Below are 27,415 nucleotides of genomic sequence, written 5' to 3' on the forward strand. Positions count from 1 at the left end.
AGTCGAGTTACCAGGTTATAAGGAATTTGTTCAGGAAAAATGACAGTATTTTCAGGTTCATGGTTGGAATGGTTGGAATTGTTGAAGGGTTGTTTGAAGAATTGACATCAGAATCATACTCAAAATTTAGAAAGTAAAATTCGGGGCGGCAAAGATCGCACGTCAATTTGGTGGGTTAGGGGAGTTTTCCAAAAACTCTTGCTCGCCTAACTTTCAATATTATTTGGACTTCTGTGCTTCACATCATATGAAAGGAGAGGAATGAGAAGATTTTCAACCATATAGTTGATCTTCTCCGTTCCTTAATTGAAAAGGTTAAAGTTCAAACATATTGGTGGTTAAAATCATATCACGTTTCGTTTGATTTTGATTACCTCCCCTGAAGGCAGCTGCATCCCATGTTGTGTTTAAAGACAATTTTCTAATTTTTCTTTTCTTTTGCTACTTTGACAGCTTTGGTGTGTAATGTAATTTTTGGATTGACAGCTCTCTCTAATACACCTTGTGCTAGAGGGATTTCTTCTAGTTTATTAATATGTTTTTGGATTGAAGAAACGAGAAATGTCGCGATAGAGGGAATATCAAGTCAAACGTGAGGGTACCGGGTACTCCCAAATGGAGAGAAAAACCTCGCAATACGCACGTAATTAGCCAAGCAAGGCTAAACTTGGTAGGTAGCGTTGTTTTGGCCTGCAAGAATAATGAAATGGGGATTAGGTTTTTTGAGGCAGATAGAGAGGAATAAAGTGAAAGCTGATATTTTAACTTATAATGGTTTGATTTTAGGATTTTGTAAAGAAGGGAAGAATAAAAAAGCTGCCTATATGGTTAAGGAGCTTGATAAGGAGAATTTGGTACCGAATGCTTCTACTTTTTCTACTCTTATTGCTGGAAAGTATTTGAGGAACATTTAGCGCTTTATTAAAAAGGTGAAGCATCCATCATTGTAGATATTCTTACTCTTTAATTTATTTCGGTCTAGTTTTTTTCTTCTGGCTTAAGCTCCTTTTATGTTAAAAAAAAAAGCACAAATTTTCATCACAACCACAAGTTAAATTTACCTCTACGAGAGATCATTTTGTCCAACATATTTGTTAATTTGCAAAATTTAAAAGACAATGATCGATTTTCACAATAAGAATTAATTCGTCAATAATAAAGTGGGTCATTTGGGGCGGGTAAAATAAAATACCTCATCGAACAATTTAAAAATAAAAAGGACTAGATCTAAAATTCATTAACTTTTTTCAGTCACCTAATCTACTCTCAATGGGAAAACTAACCCCTTTATCAAAAAAACTCTAACCCCATTCATAATCCAATCTTTATAAAAAAAGAGAAAAGAGTGCTGGAAATATCTTCTTTTTGGCATTCAGAGTCTAAGAAGGGAAATGATCCTTGGCAGTGAACTTCCAGCTAAACCTGCAAAAATAAATATGTAAATATATGATGTATCACATTATCTAAACATTGTTGAAACTACACCACTTCAATCAAATATAGATTGTTGGAATGGAATTATTGTAATATCATAAAATAGTTGTTTGTTCAAATTTGACTATGTTATTGTGCTATAATATCAGTGTTATCTATTTTACAACATTTTGTACTAAACCATGTATTGCGGAACAATGGCGGTTTGTTAACATTCCGCTAAGGCTAGGCTATGGTGCTCAAGCTGAAGCTACTCAAAGTGGTACTTCACGTAATCATATGAGGGGATAGAGACCAAAAGGAGAAGAACACAGTGTTGTTTGATCCAATGATAAAACAAGTATGACTAGTTATAGCTAGTGTATTCAATGTGACATCAGAAAGATACATAACAATGTTGGATCAAAATGTAAATGAACTAGAAAAGATCATACAAATAGTTTGTACTATATATATGAACAATTCATCATCCATTACATATGAGACGATAAGAACAGATCAACAAGTAAACAAAATGTAAATGAAAGGAATTATAAAAGATCAAACAATACTATACAATATAATTGAACAGTACATCACTGATCATATTAAACACAATGAATAGTTTGACAACAAAATACAATGAATAGAGTTGATTATGTAAAAGCTTTTAGATGCGCAATGAGAGAATGAACCCTTTATTATACTATGTTTCTTCGTGCGATTTGTCATCAAACTACCGCTTTGCCTTGTTTTCATTGTGCAAGTCACAGTTTCTTTAAACATGTATGCAAATCTATCATAGTGTTTATCCTATCTTTAAAAGAATGCTTCCTCTAGTAGTATTTTTTACTCATACAAGTCTGCAAAGTTAAGTACAGAAAAGGACATGTAGATGTGTTGCATTTCAACAACAAAAATTATCTAGTTTTTGTTAACATATCAACTAATATACTAACATTTGTCATTAAAAAAAAGAACTCAATCCAGTCACACATGCATAAATAATACTGAATCACAAACAAAGTTGTCAATATTTCCAGTAATCATATTACGAATAGTTAACCAATAAACATTTCATGACATATCAGATCAGCTCCTGTCGGATACTAACTCATGCAGTCTAAAAACGAAAACTCATGCAGTCAAACAACACATATTAGCCTACAAATGCAGCCACCCGAGCTATACAACATAACTATAAATATCAAGAAAATGGTGAATGAGAATATTTCAAAACCTTATTCTTCTTATTTGTGTCATCTTCATAAACTTGCTCGAGGTCAACATGGGGTGAAAGCAAAGACTCTGTATACATGGCCACTTGGCGTACATTTCCACGTCCCTCTTGGTACTCTAACAGCTGTCCTTTATCATTATATTTCACCAATCCACCGAGAAAATTAGTTCCAATAATATCACCACTTTTTGTAGAGTATATTGGGGAAAACCAAAAAATGTTACAATCAATAGGAATTAGAAGAGTCTTAGTCCAAGACAAATGCAGTTTGTATTCCTTCATCACCCATATTTCAACTCTACTATTACGAAAATCCATGCCCCATAGACTGAGAAATTCTCCATATACCCACAAACCATAAGATACAGGATCATTGTCAAAATCATCGGGAAGAGGCATCTCTAACAATTTCCTTTCCATCAAATCAAAGACAACAATAACATCCACTGATAAATCATTACGACCAGCTACCCACTGAAAGGCCCCTTTAAAGAATAACCCTGCTTTGACAACAGGAACAGCGTTGAAATAAGTAAAGTGAGGATCCTCAATTTGATTCCACTTATTATCTCTCAATGAGAAAAGTTCCAAATGTGATAATGATCTATCAGGTAAGGTTTGATCATAGGACAATAAAACCACCAAGTAATCATCTGTTGACCGGTCATAACCAAAACCATATAGATGATGGAAATCATATGCTTTTAATTTGGAAGCAAAAGGAGACAAAGGTATTTGTCTGTGAAATCCAGTAGCTGGATTCCATACGCAGAGGTTTGTATAACAGTACAAACATATAAACCCTCTGCATGAACCTATAATATAACAAGAATAAGGTTGGCGAAGAATAAAATCATGGTTGGGTGAAACAAAATCATGGTTAGTGGAAGTTTCAAAATCTATACAACGAATTTGATTGGGATTTTGTTTTCTTATGTTGAAGGGTGGAGCTGAAGTTCTTGATATGGTAATAATTCTGTTTCTATGAGTATGTGTTGAGGAGGAAACTTCAAAATGTGATTTCGCAAAGTGAGGATCGGATATAAGAGAAAACCATGACTTACAAACACATCTGAAACGTAAAAGAAACTTCACTGGCAGCCTCAGTAGAACTTGAATGATCAATTCAGATGGAAGATACGGCATCTTCTTCTTCTTTTTCTTCTTCTTCTTCTTCTTCTTCATGTGTACTTCTCGTCCTCCTATGCTGCGTGTAAACCCTAATTTTACGGTGGATGGAATCCAAGTTATGAATAAATAAATGAATTTATTGAATGAAAAGAAAAATAGTGTTTTAGCTTCAACGACTTACAGCGGCATCGAAGTTTTTGGAGGAGCTTCACAGGATTGCGGCATCGAGATGGAGAAACGGAAGAGTGGGTGGTGGCGGCCGGGATATTAGGGTTGCCGTGACGGTAGTCAATTGCTGTCTGTTGGTTCCCTGCCACCATTTTAGAGAAACAAACAGAACTGTGTAACTTCAAAAGCGTTTATGTTCTATTCTAATGGGTTACTTACTGTGCAAGGGTTTTTTGTTGCACAAAAACCCTAGTTCATATTTGTACCAAAATAAACCCTGTTTGATATATTTTCTGAATAGGGTAAAAATGAAGAAAAAGTACAATAGCGTATTCCCTTTATATTTTTTTTAAGGATATATCCTTTATATTTTTGTTATAAATTCGTTTATTTTCTTGACAAATTTATGATCATTTTCCTCGGTATTTAACTTGGAAAAGCGCGCCCCACTGATTTTGCAGGAGCGAGGAGCAGAGATTCTGACTTGTACATACCGAGGAAAAAGTTCCTCGGAAATCCTTAATTTTAGCGAGAAACCATTATTCCTCGGAAATTTTTGGTCGGAATACACAAGCTTTCTTGTAGTGAATGCAGTTTGTATTCCTTCATCACCCATATTTCAACTCTACTATTACGAAAATCCATGCCCCATAGACTGAGAAATTCTCCATATACCCACAAACCATAAGATACAGGATCATTGTCAAAATCATCGGGAAGAGGCATCTCTAACAATTTCCTTTCCATCAAATCAAAGACAACAATAACATCCACTGATAAATCATTACGACCAGCTACCCACTGAAAGGCCCCTTTAAAGAATAACCCTGCTTTGACAACAGGAACAGCGTTGAAATAAGTAAAGTGAGGATCCTCAATTTGATTCCACTTATTATCTCTCAATGAGAAAAGTTCCAAATGTGATAATGATCTATCAGGTAAGGTTTGATCATAGGACAATAAAACCACCAAGTAATCATCTGTTGACCGGTCATAACCAAAACCATATAGATGATGGAAATCATATGCTTTTAATTTGGAAGCAAAAGGAGACAAAGGTATTTGTCTGTGAAATCCAGTAGCTGGATTCCATACGCAGAGGTTTGTATAACAGTACAAACATATAAACCCTCTGCATGAACCTATAATATAACAAGAATAAGGTTGGCGAAGAATAAAATCATGGTTGGGTGAAACAAAATCATGGTTAGTGGAAGTTTCAAAATCTATACAACGAATTTGATTGGGATTTTGTTTTCTTATGTTGAAGGGTGGAGCTGAAGTTCTAGATATGGTAATAATTCTGTTTCTATGAGTATGTGTTGAGGAGGAAACTTCAAAATGTGATTTCGCAAAGTGAGGATCGGATATAAGAGAAAACCATGACTTACAAACACATCTGAAACGTAAAAGAAACTTCACTGGCAGCCTCAGTAGAACTTGAATGATCAATTCAGATGGAAGATACGGCATCTTCTTCTTCTTCTTCTTCTTCTTCTTCTTCTTCTTCTTCTTCTTCTTCTTCATGTGTACTTCTCCTCCTCCTATGCTGCATGTAAACCCTAATTTTACGGTGGATGGAATCCAAGTTATGAATAAATAAATAAATAAATGAATTTATTGAATGAAAAGAAAAATAGTGTTTTAGCTTCAACGACTTACAGCGGCATCGAAGTTTTTGGAGGAGCTTCACAGGATTGCGGCATCGAGATGGAGAAACGGAAGAGTGGGTGGTGGCGGCCGGGATATTAGGGTTGCCGTGACGGTAGACAATTGCTGTCTGTTGGTTCCCTGCCACCATTTTAGAGAAACAAACAGAACTGTGTAACTTCAAAAGCGTTTATGTTCTATTCTAATGGGTTACTTACTGTGCAAGGGTTTTTTGTTGCACAAAAACCCTAGTTCATATTTGTACCAAAATAAACCCTGTTTGATATATTTTCTGAAGAGAAACACTTGTGTGGACCTGGACCAAGAATTTTGGTTTGGTCACACACACAAGATTTTCTCCTTCTCTCTCTTCTCTTCTCTCTTCTACATTTTCTCTCTCTTCCCTCTTCTCTCTCTTCTCTCTTCTCTCTTTGTGTGTGACCAAACCAAAATTCTTGGTCTTGGTCCACACAAGATTTTCTCTTTTTTGAATAGGGTAAAAATGAAGAAAAAGTACAATAGCGTATTCCCTTTATATTTTTTTTAAGGATATATCCTTTATATTTTTGTTATAAATTCGTTTATTTTCTTGACAAATTTATGATCATTTAGTTTTTTCTTAACCAAAAAATTGATTTTTTGGGGTGACTAAAAATTAATTATATTCATTCAGTCAAATTGATGGAAAGTATAGATACAATAAAAAATCGTTAAAAACAAAAAAGAAATTAATCTGCGAACAAATTCACACCATCAATGTTAATATCATAAAATGGCTAAATACATAAGCCTCCAAATATAAATATATTCAAGTGTCTTGGAATACACATGTCTCTAAATTTTTAACATTGACGACACCAAAATAATTGACTGAATCTACACTAGATCAAAACTAATTTTTCAACTTGAATCAAATGAATACCGCACCAAGACAAAAAAATCAAAAAATAATACGAAAGAAAAACTATATGTGAAAATCACTTATTTAACTAAAAAAGAAAGAAGGAATAATTTGTAGTATAGATTAAAGAAGGGTTGTGAAAAGAATAGCGGTGGCTGAAAAAGGGTTTGTGAAATAAAGTGTTTTTGTATGTATTATCTAATAATAATCATAGTTTCATATAATAATTTCATTAAATTTTTTGATAATTTTTGTATATTTCATTGATTTCGACGCGTCTATAATTAAAGTCATGGAAATCTCTAATCTATCATCCTAAATTTGCCAAGGAACACTTTGATTGTCAACCATGCGCCACCACCTTATGATGGTTTAGAATCTATAATTTTTAAACATTGTTTTGTAAATCAATGTTTTGTAAATCAATGTTAAGAACTCTTTCTCAAGTCTCTTGAGGTCTATGATGGTCTTGGAGGTGTTAAAACCAATCAAAGAATTCGATAATTTGACATTTTACTCGTATTTTTGTTTGTAGCGCCACTAACTAAAGAAAGCTATTGGCACACAAACACGGTCTTAGGAGATAGCGCGCACATGGATTGAAGAAAAGAGAAATATCGTGAAAGAGGGAAGATCAAGTCGAATCGAGTATCACATACACCCTAATGGAGAGAAAAACAATGCAATATCCACGTAGTTAGCCAATGAAGGGTAAAATTGGTAGGTCGCGTTATTTTGGCCAATATCTCTAGCACTGGCCTATAAATATTGTAATTGTAAAAGAATTCATCACACTATCAATCAAACTAACTTTTTATGCTTTTTTTTTAGGAAATTTTTTTATGAATTTGCATCCCTTTGTCATTTTATTTTATTTATTTTATGCGTTTCATAGTTTAGTAGCTCAAAAGTGTCTAAAATTTGTATTTAATATTTTTTTCGAGGATCTAAGGAATCTATTATCTATAGTTGAAGGACAAAATTCCGTTTTGTAATTGTTTGAAGAAAAGAGAGTTACGGTTAAGAACTATTAGTCAATACCCCAACTAAGTTTCAAGTTCGACAACGAATTTGGCGTGGCTGTGGTACACTACAACCAGGAATGCTGAGAAATTCAGTTCACTAGGCCACTACACCATTTGACATACATGCACTTATGCTCAGGAAAATAAAAAGAAAAAAAAAAAACCTCTGTCTCAATAGTATGAATCAACGATCTCCACCAACATTGAGAATGTTTGTATTCCTCCGAATGTTTCCGAGACACACTTGTTGATTTAGATTTAGATTCCAACATCAATCCAATCCTATACCACATGGAACAATTTGACAACCAAAAGGACAAAATTTAGATTTCATAAACATTTTCCACATACACTTAATCCACTCTCAATGTGAAAACTCACTCAATCAAAAACCTTAACCCCATTCGAAATTCAACACATTGTCTTAAAACTCCAAAACGACGACGTTGTCTATGTCCTAATATTGTTTCTTTTAATGCTTTGATTTATGATTATTGTAATAATGGTTTACTTGGTTTGGATTTAAAGGTTAAGACTTTGATGATGAGGAATAATGTTGTGTTTCCAAATGGGATTATCTTATGAGAGTTTTAATGCACTCATAGACAGATTCATGACTCCTGAATCCTGATTCTAGTATTTTTTTTTAGGTTTGAAGTTGACTTTGCAGGTGTGGGAGAAAACAACTTGCATTGATGTTGTGTGGTGAGATAGAAGCTAAGCGTTTTTTGCCACAAGGTTTTGACAGAAAAAATAGTCATTGCTAGTTCAGAAAATGAGACAAACAATTTGACTTGTTAGCTTCACTGTTAAGAATGTTAGTATGTTACATTGAATTAACCACAAAAGAAACATATTTTGAGATTGAACTGTAAACATGCTGCTTCATTTACTTCACTTGAAAAAGTTTAAATTAAGGATAAAATTAGAAGAAAAATTGTGATACAAAAAGTCGATATCCTCTTCAAATTTAGGTATAGATGATTTTGTTAAAATTCTAAATCAACTAGATGCCCTCAAACTCAAAGCACGACAAGTGCAAGGTATAGAACATAATAATGTATGCTATTATTCTACACGAAATTTTCTTCGTAGGACGAACACAAAACTATCCTATAAGATTAAATACGAAATTGATAATGTATATGCTTATTCATAAGACGGCTCGGTTATTTATCAGTCATCGCCACCAAGATCTCCCCATCTTACATTGTGCCTTGCAGCAAGGTAGTGTGCTCCAACCGGTCCTCTGCTACCATAAGGATAAAGCTCTGGAGCAATCTTCTTGTTTTCAATTTCTTTTAGCAAAGGAGTGAATAGTGCCCAAGCTGCATCAAGTTCATCACTTCTGATAAACAGCCTTCGTTCGCCTTCAATAGCATCTAAGAGTAACCTCTCATAAGCATCTGGTATTTCTCTTGCATACCTTCACAGAAATTGAAAGTCACCAAAACATGTTATTTTATGTTCAATTATAATTATGAAGAGTAAAATGTCAAAACAACAAAGACAAAGATTAACAAGGGTCAACACAGTGACTTTTATGGAAAACTATCACTCCATGTAGCAGTAAGTGTAACATCATTTGCATATAGTATTTTCTAGCATACATTCATTATAATGAAGAGAAAAAAAAATTCCTTGCTTCCACTGAATTAACAAGACTTAATACCTTGATCTGTAAAGCAAATTGAGGTCACTTCTGTCTAATCTCATTCCCAGACCGGGAACTTTGTTGTTGATCTTCAAATATATAGCTTCATCAGGTTGTACACGAAGCACAAGCTCATTTGTAGCTTTGTCCAAATCAGTTCCAAAGTTCCGTTTGTACAAGTTACCCGGGACGTGTCTGAATTGTACTCTGATTTCTGCACTGATACATTTTTGTGTGTGGAATGCTTTGTAATTCATGATTCCAAAGAATGCAAAGCTAATTCAAAAATCGCAGTTTTTCTAAACAAAGACAAAATGTTTCATACCCTTTAGTATGAAGAGCCTTGCCGGCTTTCATGAGAAAAGGAACTCCGTCCCATCTGGCATTGCCAATAAACAAAGCTGCTGCAGCAAATGTTGGAGTAAGACTACCCTTTGGAACAGCTGAGTCGTCAATATAAGCAGGATATGATCTACCACCCTTACTATGGCCCTTATATTGACCAACTACAACATCTTCAAGCTGTATTGGTCTCATTGATCTCAGAACCTTCACCTGAGTTAAAAAACTATTTTCAGCAATCACAGTCCATGATGATTTGTTAAGATTAAACGACATTTACAAGGACCGATTGAAAATTTTGTTAGACCTACTTCAACCCTAGAAGCAAAGCTTAATTAAGGACTAAGGCTCTGTGTGGATAAACAACTTAATTAAGTACTTATAGCATAAACGTCTATCGTATAAGTGCTTATGTATAAGCTATTTCTATAACAAAAGATAAAATAAAGTCAAACTATTTTCATATAAGCCATAAAAATGCTTTATAAGCTATCCTGGAGAGGTCATGGGAGTAAGCTAAAAACAACTTATGAACATGTCGTACACTGTAAGCTCTTCCAAACAGACTCACATGTATTTATGACAATAGATAAGCTAAAATAAGTCAATCCAAAGAGACTCTAATTCGGTCATAGCTCTAGTCGATATGAAATCTCAATAAATCCCATTATGTCCAAGATTGGACATCTGAAGCGTGGATAATTACAGGTTGCCCGATAATGTCGATCGTAACACAACTGATAGCCGGAAGAGATATACCTTCTCATTTCTGATGTCCTCAGCATCCAAGCTGACAGGTGGCTCCATTGCAAACAATGCTAGTATTTGTACAAGGTGATTTTGCATTATATCACGAATGATTCCGTAGTTATCAAAATAACTAAAAAAAAAAAAGATATCATTCTGATTAGTTCGTGAATTATTATTTTTCTTTAATATCATAAAGAAAGATCTAGGACGATATGACTCACCCTCCTCTTCCTTCTGTTCCAAAATCTTCAGAAAATATTAGCTGCACATTACGAATGTAATTCCGGGACCATAGAGGCTCAAAAACAAGATTTGAAAAACGAAGCACGGAGAGATTCTCCACAAGCTCCTTACCCAAGTAATGGTCAATCCTAGACAGTAAACGAGTTTCAATAATTTCCAACTTTCTTCTCTAGCTTGTTGTGAAGAAAACATAAAAAAAAATCAAAAACAAAAAATAAACCTGAATATTTGGTCTTCAGTGAGGTACTGCTTCAAATTTCTTGTTAGCTCACTAGAGGATTCAGAATCACGACCAAACGGCTTTTCCACAATTACCCTTGTCCAGCCATCTTTTGAAGAAGCTTTGAGGCTAGCACATCTCACCACATCCACAAAAATGTTTGGGGGTATTGACAAATAAAACAACCTGTTTGAAAGTCTTCCACCCTATAAGAGACCATTGTCAGGTGAAACTTTTAGAACAGCAATGTTGGTTAAAAAGTAAATGATACAAAAAACGCAATGAGAGAGCACATGATATTTGATCATGTGGTTTGGCCAATTGTGCCAACATCTCCAACTGCAGAACAGTTGCAATACCTTTCTATTAATCAAGTTTAGAATTTACAGAGTACAGTTTGTGTTTAATTAAATACTACGGTCCAGTTAGCCCTGAACCGTACTCACCCTGCTCGAGCAACTTGTCCACTTATTAGGAAACTATGAGCCATACCCAACAAAATCAAAATATGTATCAAGACCAATGCTAGGGCATACACCTATTTTTTGTGTTGATAATAGAATGCTTTTGTAACAGCCAGTTTTGATTTACATATTATCATATGCTCTAGAGCCTTTTTTACCTTATTCTAAAAGATCTACATAGTCCAGCACTTTTTGAAAGAATATTACATACAGCGACTATTTTGAGAAAGCAATTATTGTTTAGTGTTATCTCAGTTTTTTTATCATTTATGTCAAATTTGTGAATCAAATAGCATAAAAGATCAAATTTATTTTTTCTTTCCTCAAGCATTACCTCTTTCTCTTGTAGCTTGGAATCCAAATCTAGAAAGTCTTCCTCAGAGTTGTACAGACCCGAATGGTAAAAGCATCTTTTCAAGAATTGATCCATTTTATCTGCACAATTCGCCCTACAATTCAAAAGAACTCATCAGTATAGGGGGAAAGTAAGAAAGAAGGTTTTACATCATGCTGCCACAATAACATGAAAAATGTGAATTGATACCGATGAGTCTTACTAACGACTTAAGAAAAGGTGAGAGAGTTTTGTTAAATATTTGCCAATTACCTATTAATTTTTCGTGAAATGCCATTATGGCACACAAATTTAATATCAAATTTCGACATCAATTTGGATTGTTAGCCGACTTCAAATATGCAATCAATCATGTTCAGTGGATGGTTAATGAATATTACAATTTGGTGTCAAATTGCATTAAAATAACAACTCTTATTTTCAAACCTGAAATCTTGTTTCCCTCTACTATCATGAATAGTTAGTTATATGACCTTTTTAGCAACTTTTGCAAAAATACTTTCATTCCAAAGGGAATTGCTGCTATAACACTCACCTCTTGTCGATTCTGCATGTTAAAGTCTGGCTAATCATGTTCCTTAACTCTTCATCAGTCATTTTGGTCCGAGCATATCCAAAAACAATAAAATTCTGCATAAACATAACAACTACAGAGCCTCAAATATAATGTTCCAAACATTTAAATCATCTACAGGAACTCATTTAGATGATGTTCAAGCTGATGAATGAAACTTAATACTATCACAATTTAGACCTCAGGTAACCAATCTTCATAGAAAAGAGCAAAGAGTGCTGGAAAAATCTTCTTTTTGGCGAGGTCTCCAGATGCTCCAACAACAGTTATACTAAGGTTGGATCCTGTGGATTCAGAGTCTGACAACGAAAACAATCCTTCAACTTGTTGAGGCTGGCCATCTTCTTTGGCCAATGAACTTTCAGCCAAACCTGCATAAATATGGGAATGATATTTACCTTTTAGCCAAACATTTTATTATTTTTATTTTTTGATGAATATTGCACTGGTAGTCAACAGTCATATATGATATCTTACTTTTAACCGGATATTGCACTAGTAGTCAACAGTCATATAAACACTTATTGGGAACAAATAAATGAGTCGGCAACATATAGGATGTGAGTTCAGTGCAACCGAACAAAACAAAAGTAGACTTAACAAAGAAGTGCAATATGATTATTGGAATTTGTTAAGAGTCCCGTATTGGATGAGATAACGCTACACATGAGTTAGTAAGATGGGACAATTCTCATCTTACTAGCTGGTTTTGTAAGGGTTGAGTTAGGCCTAACTCAAATTCTAAGATGATATCAGAGCCTAACTAAGATCAATTTGGCCACCCCATCGGACCACTGCTATCGGACCAATCGTGTCACACTCTGGATGTCCAGTCTTGGACGTGGGGAAAATATCAAGAGCCCCACATTGAATGAGATAAGGCATGGACACGGGTTTATAAATGTGGGGGCAGTTCTCATCTTATAAGCCGGTTTTGCAAGGGTTGAGTTAGGCCTAACCCAAATCCTAAAAGAACTATTGTAATATATACATTCAATCTCAAGCTGAAGCTATTCAGAGTAGTACTTTACATGATCACATATGGCAACAGAACAGAAACCAAAAGTTAGAAAGAGCAGAATGTGATCCATTGACAAAACAAGTATGACTAGCTAGTACTTTCAATGTGATATCATCTAACACCATAGCGTTGTTAGTATTTTAGAGAAGATTAATATGATCTACAATTTAAAGTGGCACAGTCAGGAACACTTGCACTTAAGCCAGCCAATGCCAGAACCAAGAGGTATGTCTTTCCTAAACATACCGTATAACATTGGTGGGAACTGGGAATGGCAAAGGCATTCGAAGAATACATGTTGTCAACAACAAAATCTAATTTCATAAGAATAAAGGAACCCTGAGAAGCCACTAATCCTATGTCTAATAAGCAAGCAATTTGCCACATCAATGTTTTTTTGGTACCGTCAAATGTCAAGCATCCACATCCAGGACCTAAGATCACATACTGTGATCTGATCCCCCTTTCATTCACAACATAGATGTTGCTGAGATCTCTACTACCCCTTCACAATCACAACTGCAATTTCAACATGATCACAACTGCAACTCCAATTTAAAACCTTAGTCACAAACAAGTTGGTTGTTAAAGGCTTAAACCGATAAAAGCCAAGATCACCCCCCTCACAAAGTCAGTGCTTTTATAATAGTAAATCAAGGGTCATAGGGTGGGGGAGGATCAACTGCTAGATCAAGTAGTCCTCAAAGATGCAGCTTAGTGGTATGGGTTAAAGGAGCAAGGTTCAATCAATGCTTCTAACAAATTCACTCTCCCCTAACAAATTAACAACTTACATTTGCCTATATAAAAATTGCTAGATCAAGAAACAACTATGCATATAACCATTTTAATCCACATAATAAAGTTAAGCTTCACAATATCTACAACAACATAAAAAAGAAATATAATAATGTATATATAGAAGACATACACACCATCATGAGAAGAAACAGCATTTAGGGGATGCCCATTTGAAGATTTGAGCTGAAAATGTTTTCTACCCTTGTTTCCATGTTGGCTAATGCAAGAAAGGCATAGAGTAGTGAATTTAGTACAAAGTTGTGGTTCATTCTTGAATCCATAAGATGTGACAATGTTTGAATAGGAAGAACCTAGTACACTTGCCATGCAACAAACAAATTCTGTCTCAAGAATTCACAACAGAATCGTGTGAAGTTGAGGAATAACAAAGTAAAAATCTAAGACAAAGAAACGAATGAATTCAAGTTATGCATGTACACTAAGAATTTAGTTTATATAGTTAATCATTGATTGAAAAGATTAAATAATAAAAAAAGAAATGGATAAATGTTAGTGTGTGTTATGAATGAAAATGTCCTTTGAGTTAACTGAGCGGTCAAATCAAATGAAAACAAATGAGGGGTTGGTTTGTAAACGCATGACAAAATATCTTGAATGAGAGGCCCATGTTTTTTCTTCTTATTTTATATTTTCTTATTTTAAATTATGTGAATGAGTTTCATTTTCCTTATTTTCTTTTATTTTGACTGTTGTCACTTTCTTTTCCTTTTGGTGAGTGAAAGTGAAGTTTCGAAACCTTTTTCAAATGATAAATCAAATAAATCTTTAAGAACATAGTATTTTGACTGACTTCCTATTTTTATGATAAACTACATAAAAATAATTTATTTTTCTTCATTGTATAACTACTAACTTGTCAAAAAACTACTAACTGGTCTTTAGATTAGGTTTCATTTTGGTGATTTTGTCTCTATTTTTCTTTCGTGGAGGAATTAAAATTGTAGCTATAATGTTATTTTTTTTTCTTTTTACCTAAAGTACTTAAAACTTGTGTGTGTGTCTATATATATATATATATATAAATGCTAACTTGTGCCCTTAAGGAGTTAAAGATAGAATTATTTTTTTGAAAATTGTGTATTCAACATTACAAAAGTTAAACATTTATTCTTTCAGTACAATATATATATATATATATATATATATATATATATATATATATATATATATATATATAGGGTTTGCTAGGATACACCCACTAGTTTTTATTAAGGTGTGTTTTAGCAAAGATATAACTAAAAAGTTGTTAAATACACCTTAAGGTGAATGTTGCTAAAACACACCTTATAAAAAATAAGTGGGTGTATGTTAGCAACTCCTATAGCAACTCCTATATATATATATATATATATATATATATATATATATATATATATATACATATAGGGGTTTGCTAGAACACACCCACTAGTTTTTATGTGGGAGTGTTTTAGCAAAGCTACACCTTAGGGTGTAATTAACCACTTTTTAGTTATTTATTTGCTAGAACACACCCACTTGTTTTTGTTAGAAGGTGTGTTATAGCAACATACACCTTAGGGTGTATTTAACCACTTTTTAGTTATTTACTTGCTAAAACACTCTCACATGAAAACTAGTGGGTGTGTTCTAGCAAACCCCATATATATATATATATATATATATATATATATATATATATATATATATATATATATATATATATATTGAGATATTTTGTAGAATTTAAAATTATTTAAATAGTATCTTTATTTGACTGAGTTGCAACATTGGGTTGAAGTAACGTTATAGATTGTAACCATAATACCTTAGATCTAGGGCTGGCAATGAACCGAACCAACTCGAAAATAGTTCGAGACTCGATTCGATAATTGATTCGTTGAACTTGGTTCATGAACCAAATGAGTCGAACTTGAGTTGAAAATTAAGCTCGCTAAATAAATGAGTTGAACTTGAGCTAAGTATGGTTCGACTCGTTTGGTTCATGAACCAACTCGATATATATATATATATATATATATATATATATATATATATATATATATATATATATATATATATATATATATATATATATATATATATATTGCATTTTTTATATAATAATAAAATAAACATGGAAGTTATCCTTCCATGTATCACGTTTGCATTAGTGAGGCTTGCAAAGAAAAAAAGCAACTTGAAAAACTACATTTAGTCCCACATCGGATGCGTTAGGCATAGTATGTAGTGAAAGTGTATATAAAATAGCATCCTGTTACATGCCTAAGCGCACAGTGGTATTGGGAATTACTGGAAATGAGTGTGTTAGCTATTATTATGCTAATTAAAATCAAGGTTGACTTTTTCCTTGAATTTGTCTCTCTTAAAACCCTTGATGCCTAGTAGTTTTGGTTCATTTGATTCGAGCTATTGAGCCGAACCGAGTTGTTCGCGAGCTTGAATCGAGTCGAATTCGAGCCAAACTAAAAGTTCGTGACGAATTCGAGCCGAGTTTCGAGCCGATTCAATTCTTAACGAGTCGAGCCGAGCCGAACCCAAGTTCGACTCGGTTCGACTCATTTCCAGCCCTACTTAGATCAGAGAACATACACACAACAACCTAGTATAAAAACCATATTACCTAGTCAAAGTTAAAAACAACAACAACTTCCAGAGAGCAAATACAAGTGTTCTAAACTTACAAAACTTTTTGTAACCTCTTCTTTGTTTTTCAAAACTCTGTTTTATCACTGTCATGGGTAAAAAAAAGTCTTATAATCGTTCGCTTAAGTTATCCTGATGAGTCGGATAACCTTAGAGGTTATATTAACGACGCGATAAGAGTCAACGATATTTTAATAAAATATTATAATTTTGTTCCGGATGATATCATGTTTGTGATGGATATCATTGACACAATGAATACACCACAATTGCATGAATCTCGTATAATGGAAAGAAAAAAAAAATCATCACTGATGAATACATATGCGAAAAACTATATATATTGATAAAAAAATCTACAACATGAGACATATATAATATTGTTCTGATTTATTGGACATAGGGGATGTGTTGAAGAACCATTATAGTACAATAACAACACATGCTATGAAGAAGATTTATTGTGTTAAGGGGGACATTGTGATCAAAGGTAATGTTTATTTTTTCTTCTACACTATATATATATACACACACACATAGATCGTCGATGTACATGTCTAATATATTTTTTTGGTATTATCATTTGATTTACAATTTATGAATCAACTAATATTGAATAAAATCCGTAAATTGATCAAAAATATTTACACTATACAAAATCAAATATTATATGATATATTTGGATGTCATTTTACGAAATCTACTCAAATTGAATATAAGTATGTGTGTGTGTTGTCATAATATATCAGTAAATACTTTTAGATATCTTATAGATACTTTTAAGATACTATCAAATATTTAACTTTACAATACAAATGAAACATTATTATTACTTTTTCTATCATACCATCTTTTTTTGAATGAATGTTAATACATTAATTTTATTTGGAAGGATAATGTTGATTTGTTAATTGTTGTGTTAATTTCTGTCTTTGTCACGAGAACTTGAATCCATAACATTCGGTTTTCTTAACCCTCAACTTAAACCACTTGAATTACATATTATGTTATTAAAGATAATTTTGTAAAATCATTTTTAATTTCAAATTCTCATACAAAATTAATTATAATTGTTAGGTTTGAAAGAGTATTTATGTTATATTCGCTCCAACATATAAGATTTTTAATAATTAATGTGACATTATTTCTCTTTGTCACTAAATATATGATCATTTATCATTCACACTCTTTTTTCTATTCCAAAATATTACTTCTACTAAAAAAATATATTATTTCTACTTTGCATTTATGATAGTAAAAGAGACATCAAAACTGTACATAAATTAACTTTTTTATTAATCTTTTACAAGGAGAGATAATTTCTGAAACCAAATATTCTTCAAAGTTTGTGTCATTATCGAATGTTGATGGTTCTTTAAAACATCCTCCATGTCCCATAAACCAAAACAATATTGTTTTTTGCATATGTATTCATACCAAATATTCTTCAAAGCATGTGTCATTATCGAATGTTGATGGTTCTTTAAAACATCCTCCATGTCCCATAAACCAGAACAATATTGTTTTTTGCATATGTATTCATCATTGATCATTGTTTTTGTTTCCTTTACACGGAATTCATTTAATTGAGGAGTATTCATTGTGCCATTAGCATCCACCACGAACTTGACATCTCCGGAGCAAAATCATAATAGTTGATTAACATATCCTTAACTCTTATCGCGTCGTTAACAGGACCTTTAAAATAATGTGTTTCATTAAGATAGGTTAAGCCAACAATTAGAGCACGTTGTTGACTCATGGTAGTGATAAAAATATGTTATGAAGAAGAAAGAAGAGTTAAGAAAATTGTGTAGGTTTAGTGTTTTTGCTCTCTCGAAGTTTTTGCCTTTCTAACTTTGACCTGATAGTGTGTTTTTACATTATGTTGTTGGGTTCCTTTTTATATTGTGTTGTTGGGTTCATTTTAACTTAAACCGATTTATTATTATTTTAATGGGACTGTTGTGATCGAAAGCTATATACATGTTGTACAAGTTTTTTTTTCAATTTTTTTGCTCACACTTTTTTTTTTGTGGTGGCCTGGGTTCGAACCCCGAACCTTGCATATATTATGCATTGTTCATACCAACTGAGCTACGCTCACGAGGACCTGTTCACACTCTATGTTCTAATTATAAACGTTTTATTATTTTATAGATAAAAAATATTAGAAAACATTTTAATTAATTAGATGTTCTAAACTTTAAAATTAAAAGATTCTTGCTTAAATGACAACAACTAACTTTTTTCCGATCAAGGGCAACAACTTTTGATTCTACAATTTTACATATTGTTGCAAATTTTGTCGTAACCCAAAGTTTTGACCCAAAAAATAGTAACTTTTTAATCTCACAGTTGTGAATTTTTGCTACAATTTTAAAATGAAGAAACAATATAGAAAGAAAAAAAAAATCATTTTTGAACCAAAAATCACTGCAACAAATGTTCTTCGCATTTGTGCTCCTTTTTTTGTAATTTGTTACTATAGTGATTGAAGGAGATAATCATCATCAATTCAACACTGTTTAAATTCGGCCATGTACACTACAGTACAACACCTTATTTATAACTTCTTTTGTTTTCAAAATCTTTAAACTTTTTTTTAGTAATGAATTGATCATTTAAATCATAAAATGTTTTGCACATTTACCTTCTTCTCCATCTAATTCCATTAATAGTTGTTCAAATTGATGAGTAAGGACAATTGATAAGTGTCAAAAAAGTGTTAAATTCATGTTATATTTTAAGCACTTTTTGTTACTTGTTCTGCAAGTAATTGACGGAAAAGCCGAGAAATAAGTGTTAAATGCCTTATTACGCTTTATATATCTTACTCTATCCTTTTGTGCAGGAATTATCCTCAAGACACTGATCAAAGACCAAAAATCATGAAAAAGTGCAAATTAGCAAAAGCTGGTTTTGAAGAATTCGCTATTAGCGTATTCCACGCTATTAGCGAAATTGGGCCAGAGAGGTACGCCATTAGCGTACCTGGAGCGAAGCAGAATCTGGGTTTGAAGAAATACGCTATTAGCGTAAATTACGCTATTAGCGTAAAAGCTCCAGAAGACTACGCTATTAGCGTACCAAGGGTGAAGAACAGGGTCAAGGACCAACGTGGCACACTGCAATTGGCCAGAACTTAGGCCGACCAACCACGCTAATAGCGTATATTTCGCTATTAGCGTAGGTGTAAAAAACTCATCCCTTTAAAATAGAAGTTTAGCCTCACTCAAGTGGCCCACTTGCTATTTATGTAAGATATTTATGTAAGATATTTATGTAAGATATTATTAGATATTATGTTAGATATTATTTTTAGATATTTTGGGGCTTGCTTTATTATATATATTAGTAGTTCATTAGGGGAAATTATTAGATAGTCTTAGAACTTAGTTAGTTTTTCATAGCTTTTCTCTTAGTTTTCATTGTAATATCTTAGAGAGAAAATAGGGTAGATCATATGAAGTGAGAGTGATTTTGGAAGTTGGATCCTTATTCCTTTGTTGAGACATCACAAGTGTAATGGTTCCTTCCTTTTCAATCCATCCTTGCAAGGCTTCCATGATGATGTGTAGCTAAACACTCTTTGTTGGGATGAGAGGTACTTGATTCTTGCTAACATGTAATCTTTTGATCTTGCAAAATATGATTCTAGCAATTTATATTCAATATTGTTGTTATTCTTGTGTTAATGCTTTCAATGAGATTCAAGATGATTTGGACACAAACTCTTGAATCTAGAGCTAGAGTAGCAATATATCTTAGGTTATATCATTCTTGACAAGTTTGTTAATCTTGTGATAATCACCATAATCAAGAGTTAAATGCTTTCGGATACTTAATCAGGCTGGACACGGTCGATTAGGTTATTCGATCGACTTTGTTATCGTTTAAGGGATTTGGACACGAATGTTTAAACGATACCTTAGAATTAATTATATCGCTTTGGACACGAAGGATAATTTAGAATTGATTGTGATAATGTTGTTTATAAAGCTAGAATTCGTATGGATCATTAGTTTACGTGTGACGCTTGGTTAAGGAACGCTACTCCTAACAAGTTTCAATCCTTATTAATCTCATCTTTTACTTTTTGCATTTAGTTAACATAGTTGTAAATTCAAACAAACAATCACCCTTTTTACTTAGAATGATATTTGATGTTGAAATATCCGTGATGTCGCACTAATCCCTGTGGAGACGATACAAATACTTATCTTGTTTTTGATGCAAAACATCATTCATCAAAATGGCGCCGCTGCCGGGGATTGGTGTTTAGATATCATAGATAGAACGATTGATTTATCATTTTAAGCATTTGTACATAATTCGTAAATATTTTTTTTTACTTAATAGTTGTTACCACTAACCCCTCTTTGATAAACAAAGAAAAGTTTCTTGTTAGTTGTTTCCATTTCAGATCATCACCTAGACAAAATCATGGCTGATCATGGTTATAACAACTTCTATACTCCACCCAAGTATGAATCCTATCAACAATATCAACAATGTTCTTATGAAGATGAGAGATATTCGGTGATAGAAAATACTTTGAACATCTTCATGCAACAATCCATGATAAACATGCAAGATACCAGCCAAAGATTGAAGAATTTATCACTTCAACTTGAGTTGATTCAAGCACAAATCATGGATAACAAAGCCAACAATCAATCCATTCTTGGAGAACAAGAAAATAATCCAAATATGTTTGAGAGAGTCGGAGAGATTGTTGAAGAAGTTGTTGTTCAAAATGAGGAAGTTACAACATTAGAAGAATGTGGTGCACCACACAAAGACGAACTTCCTCAAGCAAGGTCAAATATTGAAGTGGCCAACACTGTTGATAATGGAGAAGTGATAGAGGTGGTAGAGGAACGGTTACTTAGCAAGGAAGAAACATTTGAACAAAAGGGGAAGAAAGTGAGCAAGGCTGAAATTTACCGGGTCATTGATGAAATTTGCGCCTTGTTCAAACCAAAGTTCAGGAGGTCATGGACTCCACATCAGCTGTACCTAAAGTTCATGGAATTCCTCCCAAAGCGTAGGGTTTCAAAGGATGATGTGTTGTCCGTCTCATTTTGGCCACCCTAACGAAAAAGGCGTCGAGCTAACGACGTTAAACAAGCGCTTGTTGGGAGGCAACCCAATTTTGTGAGTTTATTTACTGTTTTAAATGCATAATAAGTCTAGGAGTCAGGTGCATGCATCACAACAGCAAAAACAGAAGTTAAACAGAGAGCAGAATCCTGAACTGACACAACTCGCAATGGCGAGTAAAATCAGCTCGCAATTGCGAGCAAGCATGGTTTGGTTTTTTGTTTTCTTTCTTGATACCTTTCAACACTAGTTTGCTTCTGTTGTTTGTTTCATTTTGGCACATGGACTCATATTTTGTTTTATTAGTACTATGTTTTATGTTGAATAATGTGTTAGCATTTTTTGTTGATTAAGTACTTCATTTTATTTTGAAAATCATGGAAGCTTCATTTGTATCACTCTTGCTTCATTCTCAAATCTCAGATGATTGGTAATGATACATAATTATGGTAAAAGCGCAAAGCCAAGGTACAAGTTTCCAGTTTTTCTAGGTTTTTACTCGAATATGGAACGAGTACTTTGTGCAAATTTCATTTCATTTAGTTCTTCGCAATAATATGTTTGTTTGTGAACCACTTAGTACTAGCTAAAAGTGAGGAAACCTCAAATGTTTGTACATATGCAAGGAGACCGGTATTCATTGTTTAACTCGATTGTGTTATTTTAAATCCAATAATTGTTTTGAATTGTGTGAAGGCATGGAAGTGATCAAGGCACATTTTTTGTTAATGAGTGAAACATACTTGACCACAAATAGCCTACTTTGTGAGAAGAGCGAGTATTTGCTAACCCACTTGAGCCAAATGAATCGGAGTCCTCAATTACGAACTGTCAATTCATAAGCACAATGCTTGATGAATTTGCCTTTAAAACTTTTCAATATCCAGTTCATTTTTGACACACTTTAAGACTCTGATATGTTTTTAATTATTGAACCCTAAACCTTCAATGTTTATTTGTCTCTTTTGCCTTAGAGTAAGGGAACATTCAAATAGGGTGTATTTTGATTCAAGTTGGGGAGAGAAGGTAGATGTAAATCTTTTGTCAAGTATAATGGTGTAATTTTATCTTTGATCAAGACAACATGTTGTTGTAAATATAAAAAGAAAAGAAAAACAATGTGTACATGAAAAGAAAAAGAAAAAGAGAAAAAGAAAGAAAAATCCAAAAAGAAAATAAGTTGTCAAGATCAAAGTTTGTCATGTTTAAGCACCAAGGGTTTGTGATGATTGGTAGGAAAGATTGTGGATTTTAATGGTTGATACAAGAAATGTTTCTCTTTGATAGGCTTTTTGATTTCAATTGCCCCACATATGACATTTCTTTTGTAGCCAAGCCAAGTTATAACCCTCAAAGACCTTTTGATCCATGTTTTCATGCCTTTTGAAATGATATTTGGATGGACACATAACTTGATTGGAATGTTAACTTGATTGCCGGATGTGTGTTCATAACCCTCATTTTTATGTTTTCAATTGTTTATCTACTTTCAAAGAAGTGTGTTAGGTGTGGTTCGTGAATAATTATATTATTGTCTTGAAATATTTGATACGAACTTTGTACTTAGGACTCATCTCATGTTGGTAGTAGAATTTTAGATTAGTTGGAAACTTAGACTTGCACGCGCATTCATTTTGAATCATTCATCTGAGAAAGTTTTCAAAGCCTTTTGTACTTGTGTCTTGTCATTAACTTGTTTGATTTTCAATCCTTTGTTTGAGGACAAACAAAGAGTTAAGTTGGGGAGAGTGATAAGTGTCAAAAAAGTGTTAAATTCATGTTATATTTTAAGCACTTTTTGTTACTTGTTCTGCAAGTAATTGACGGAAAAGCCGAGAAATAAGTGTTAAATGCCTTATTACGCTTTATATATCTTACTCTATCCTTTTGTGCAGGAATTATCCTCAAGACACTGATCAAAGACCAAAAATCATGAAAAAGTGCAAATTAGCAAAAGCTGGTTTTGAAGAATTCGCTATTAGCGTATTCCACGCTATTAGCGAAATTGGGCCAGAGAGGTACGCCATTAGCGTACCTGGAGCGAAGCAGAATCTGGGTTTGAAGAAATACGCTATTAGCGTAAATTACGCTATTAGCGTAAAAGCTCCAGAAGACTACGCTATTAGCGTACCAAGGGTGAAGAACAGGGTCAAGGACCAACGTGGCACACTGCAATTGGCCAGAACTTAGGCCGACCAACCACGCTAATAGCGTATATTTCGCTATTAGCGTAGGTGTAAAAAACTCATCCCTTTAAAATAGAAGTTTAGCCTCACTCAAGTGGCCCACTTGCTATTTATGTAAGATATTTATGTAAGATATTTATGTAAGATATTATTAGATATTATGTTAGATATTATTTTTAGATATTTTGGGGCTTGCTTTATTATATATATTAGTAGTTCATTAGGGGAAATTATTAGATAGTCTTAGAACTTAGTTAGTTTTTCATAGCTTTTCTCTTAGTTTTCATTGTAATATCTTAGAGAGAAAATAGGGTAGATCATATGAAGTGAGAGTGATTTTGGAAGTTGGATCCTTATTCCTTTGTTGAGACATCACAAGTGTAATGGTTCCTTCCTTTTCAATCCATCCTTGCAAGGCTTCCATGATGATGTGTAGCTAAACACTCTTTGTTGGGATGAGAGGTACTTGATTCTTGCTAACATGTAATCTTTTGATCTTGCAAAATATGATTCTAGCAATTTATATTCAATATTGTTGTTATTCTTGTGTTAATGCTTTCAATGAGATTCAAGATGATTTGGACACAAACTCTTGAATCTAGAGCTAGAGTAGCAATATATCTTAGGTTATATCATTCTTGACAAGTTTGTTAATCTTGTGATAATCACCATAATCAAGAGTTAAATGCTTTCGGATACTTAATCAGGCTGGACACGGTCGATTAGGTTATTCGATCGACTTTGTTATCGTTTAAGGGATTTGGACACGAATGTTTAAACGATACCTTAGAATTAATTATATCGCTTTGGACACGAAGGATAATTTAGAATTGATTGTGATAATGTTGTTTATAAAGCTAGAATTCGTATGGATCATTAGTTTACGTGTGACGCTTGGTTAAGGAACGCTACTCCTAACAAGTTTCAATCCTTATTAATCTCATCTTTTACTTTTTGCATTTAGTTAACATAGTTGTAAATTCAAACAAACAATCACCCTTTTTACTTAGAATGATATTTGATGTTGAAATATCCGTGATGTCGCACTAATCCCTGTGGAGACGATACAAATACTTATCTTGTTTTTGATGCAAAACATCATTCATCAAAATGGCGCCGCTGCCGGGGATTGGTGTTTAGATATCATAGATAGAACGATTGATTTATCATTTTAAGCATTTGTACATAATTCGTAAATATTTTTTTTTACTTAATAGTTGTTACCACTAACCCCTCTTTGATAAACAAAGAAAAGTTTCTTGTTAGTTGTTTCCATTTCAGATCATCACCTAGACAAAATCATGGCTGATCATGGTTATAACAACTTCTATACTCCACCCAAGTATGAATCCTATCAACAATATCAACAATGTTCTTATGAAGATGAGAGATATTCGGTGATAGAAAATACTTTGAACATCTTCATGCAACAATCCATGATAAACATGCAAGATACCAGCCAAAGATTGAAGAATTTATCACTTCAACTTGAGTTGATTCAAGCACAAATCATGGATAACAAAGCCAACAATCAATCCATTCTTGGAGAACAAGAAAATAATCCAAATATGTTTGAGAGAGTCGGAGAGATTGTTGAAGAAGTTGTTGTTCAAAATGAGGAAGTTACAACATTAGAAGAATGTGGTGCACCACACAAAGACGAACTTCCTCAAGCAAGGTCAAATATTGAAGTGGCCAACACTGTTGATAATGGAGAAGTGATAGAGGTGGTAGAGGAACGGTTACTTAGCAAGGAAGAAACATTTGAACAAAAGGGGAAGAAAGTGAGCAAGGCTGAAATTTACCGGGTCATTGATGAAATTTGCGCCTTGTTCAAACCAAAGTTCAGGAGGTCATGGACTCCACATCAGCTGTACCTAAAGTTCATGGAATTCCTCCCAAAGCGTAGGGTTTCAAAGGATGATGTGTTGTCCGTCTCATTTTGGCCACCCTAACGAAAAAGGCGTCGAGCTAACGACGTTAAACAAGCGCTTGTTGGGAGGCAACCCAATTTTGTGAGTTTATTTACTGTTTTAAATGCATAATAAGTCTAGGAGTCAGGTGCATGCATCACAACAGCAAAAACAGAAGTTAAACAGAGAGCAGAATCCTGAACTGACACAACTCGCAATGGCGAGTAAAATCAGCTCGCAATTGCGAGCAAGCATGGTTTGGTTTTTTGTTTTCTTTCTTGATACCTTTCAACACTAGTTTGCTTCTGTTGTTTGTTTCATTTTGGCACATGGACTCATATTTTGTTTTATTAGTACTATGTTTTATGTTGAATAATGTGTTAGCATTTTTTGTTGATTAAGTACTTCATTTTATTTTGAAAATCATGGAAGCTTCATTTGTATCACTCTTGCTTCATTCTCAAATCTCAGATGATTGGTAATGATACATAATTATGGTAAAAGCGCAAAGCCAAGGTACAAGTTTCCAGTTTTTCTAGGTTTTTACTCGAATATGGAACGAGTACTTTGTGCAAATTTCATTTCATTTAGTTCTTCGCAATAATATGTTTGTTTGTGAACCACTTAGTACTAGCTAAAAGTGAGGAAACCTCAAATGTTTGTACATATGCAAGGAGACCGGTATTCATTGTTTAACTCGATTGTGTTATTTTAAATCCAATAATTGTTTTGAATTGTGTGAAGGCATGGAAGTGATCAAGGCACATTTTTTGTTAATGAGTGAAACATACTTGACCACAAATAGCCTACTTTGTGAGAAGAGCGAGTATTTGCTAACCCACTTGAGCCAAATGAATCGGAGTCCTCAATTACGAACTGTCAATTCATAAGCACAATGCTTGATGAATTTGCCTTTAAAACTTTTCAATATCCAGTTCATTTTTGACACACTTTAAGACTCTGATATGTTTTTAATTATTGAACCCTAAACCTTCAATGTTTATTTGTCTCTTTTGCCTTAGAGTAAGGGAACATTCAAATAGGGTGTATTTTGATTCAAGTTGGGGAGAGAAGGTAGATGTAAATCTTTTGTCAAGTATAATGGTGTAATTTTATCTTTGATCAAGACAACATGTTGTTGTAAATATAAAAAGAAAAGAAAAACAATGTGTACATGAAAAGAAAAAGAAAAAGAGAAAAAGAAAGAAAAATCCAAAAAGAAAATAAGTTGTCAAGATCAAAGTTTGTCATGTTTAAGCACCAAGGGTTTGTGATGATTGGTAGGAAAGATTGTGGATTTTAATGGTTGATACAAGAAATGTTTCTCTTTGATAGGCTTTTTGATTTCAATTGCCCCACATATGACATTTCTTTTGTAGCCAAGCCAAGTTATAACCCTCAAAGACCTTTTGATCCATGTTTTCATGCCTTTTGAAATGATATTTGGATGGACACATAACTTGATTGGAATGTTAACTTGATTGCCGGATGTGTGTTCATAACCCTCATTTTTATGTTTTCAATTGTTTATCTACTTTCAAAGAAGTGTGTTAGGTGTGGTTCGTGAATAATTATATTATTGTCTTGAAATATTTGATACGAACTTTGTACT

General features: G+C 33.4%; 5 protein-coding genes across 5 annotated transcripts; 2 read left to right on the forward strand and 3 right to left on the reverse strand.

Moving 5' to 3' along the window:
• Positions 1-1,126: 1,126 nt before the first annotated feature.
• LOC146896920 (F-box/kelch-repeat protein At3g23880-like) lies at positions 1,127-4,104 on the reverse strand. The gene is made up of 3 exons (XM_085736359.1): positions 3,966-4,104; positions 2,654-3,873; positions 1,127-1,422 (listed from the first exon to the last, which is right to left on the reverse strand). The coding sequence occupies exons 1-3, from the start codon at positions 4,102-4,104 to the stop codon at positions 1,417-1,419; spliced, it is 1,365 nt and encodes a 454-aa protein (XP_085592485.1). The 3' UTR covers positions 1,127-1,416.
• Positions 4,105-4,477: 373 nt separating this feature from the next.
• On the reverse strand, positions 4,478-8,065 carry LOC146896921 (F-box/kelch-repeat protein At3g06240-like). The gene has a single exon (XM_085736360.1). It carries the CDS (start codon positions 5,477-5,479, stop codon positions 4,478-4,480), a length of 1,002 nt encoding a protein of 333 aa, XP_085592486.1. The 5' UTR covers positions 5,480-8,065.
• Positions 8,066-8,426: 361 nt separating this feature from the next.
• LOC146896922 (glucose-6-phosphate 1-dehydrogenase, chloroplastic-like) lies at positions 8,427-14,380 on the reverse strand. Its single transcript, XM_085739259.1, has 10 exons — positions 14,087-14,380; positions 12,311-12,501; positions 12,092-12,186; positions 11,536-11,650; positions 10,738-10,943; positions 10,496-10,645; positions 10,284-10,404; positions 9,508-9,737; positions 9,201-9,401; positions 8,427-8,954 (listed from the first exon to the last, which is right to left on the reverse strand). Exons 1-10 carry the CDS (start codon positions 14,277-14,279, stop codon positions 8,705-8,707), a joined length of 1,752 nt encoding a protein of 583 aa, XP_085595385.1. The 5' UTR covers positions 14,280-14,380; the 3' UTR covers positions 8,427-8,704.
• A 4,931-nt stretch (positions 14,381-19,311) lies between these two features.
• On the forward strand, positions 19,312-23,268 carry LOC146896923 (uncharacterized). Its single transcript, XM_085736373.1, has one exon. It carries the CDS (start codon positions 21,045-21,047, stop codon positions 21,696-21,698), a length of 654 nt encoding a protein of 217 aa, XP_085592499.1. The 5' UTR covers positions 19,312-21,044; the 3' UTR covers positions 21,699-23,268.
• A 1,705-nt stretch (positions 23,269-24,973) lies between these two features.
• LOC146896924 (uncharacterized) lies at positions 24,974-27,415 on the forward strand. The gene has a single exon (XM_085737785.1). The coding sequence runs from the start codon at positions 25,192-25,194 to the stop codon at positions 25,843-25,845; it is 654 nt and encodes a 217-aa protein (XP_085593911.1). The 5' UTR covers positions 24,974-25,191; the 3' UTR covers positions 25,846-27,415.

This window comes from Medicago sativa, chromosome 8, assembly GCF_051527215.1.
Source record: "Medicago sativa cultivar Bolivia chromosome 8, Bolivia_mono, whole genome shotgun sequence".
Lineage (NCBI taxonomy): Eukaryota > Viridiplantae > Streptophyta > Magnoliopsida > Fabales > Fabaceae > Medicago > Medicago sativa.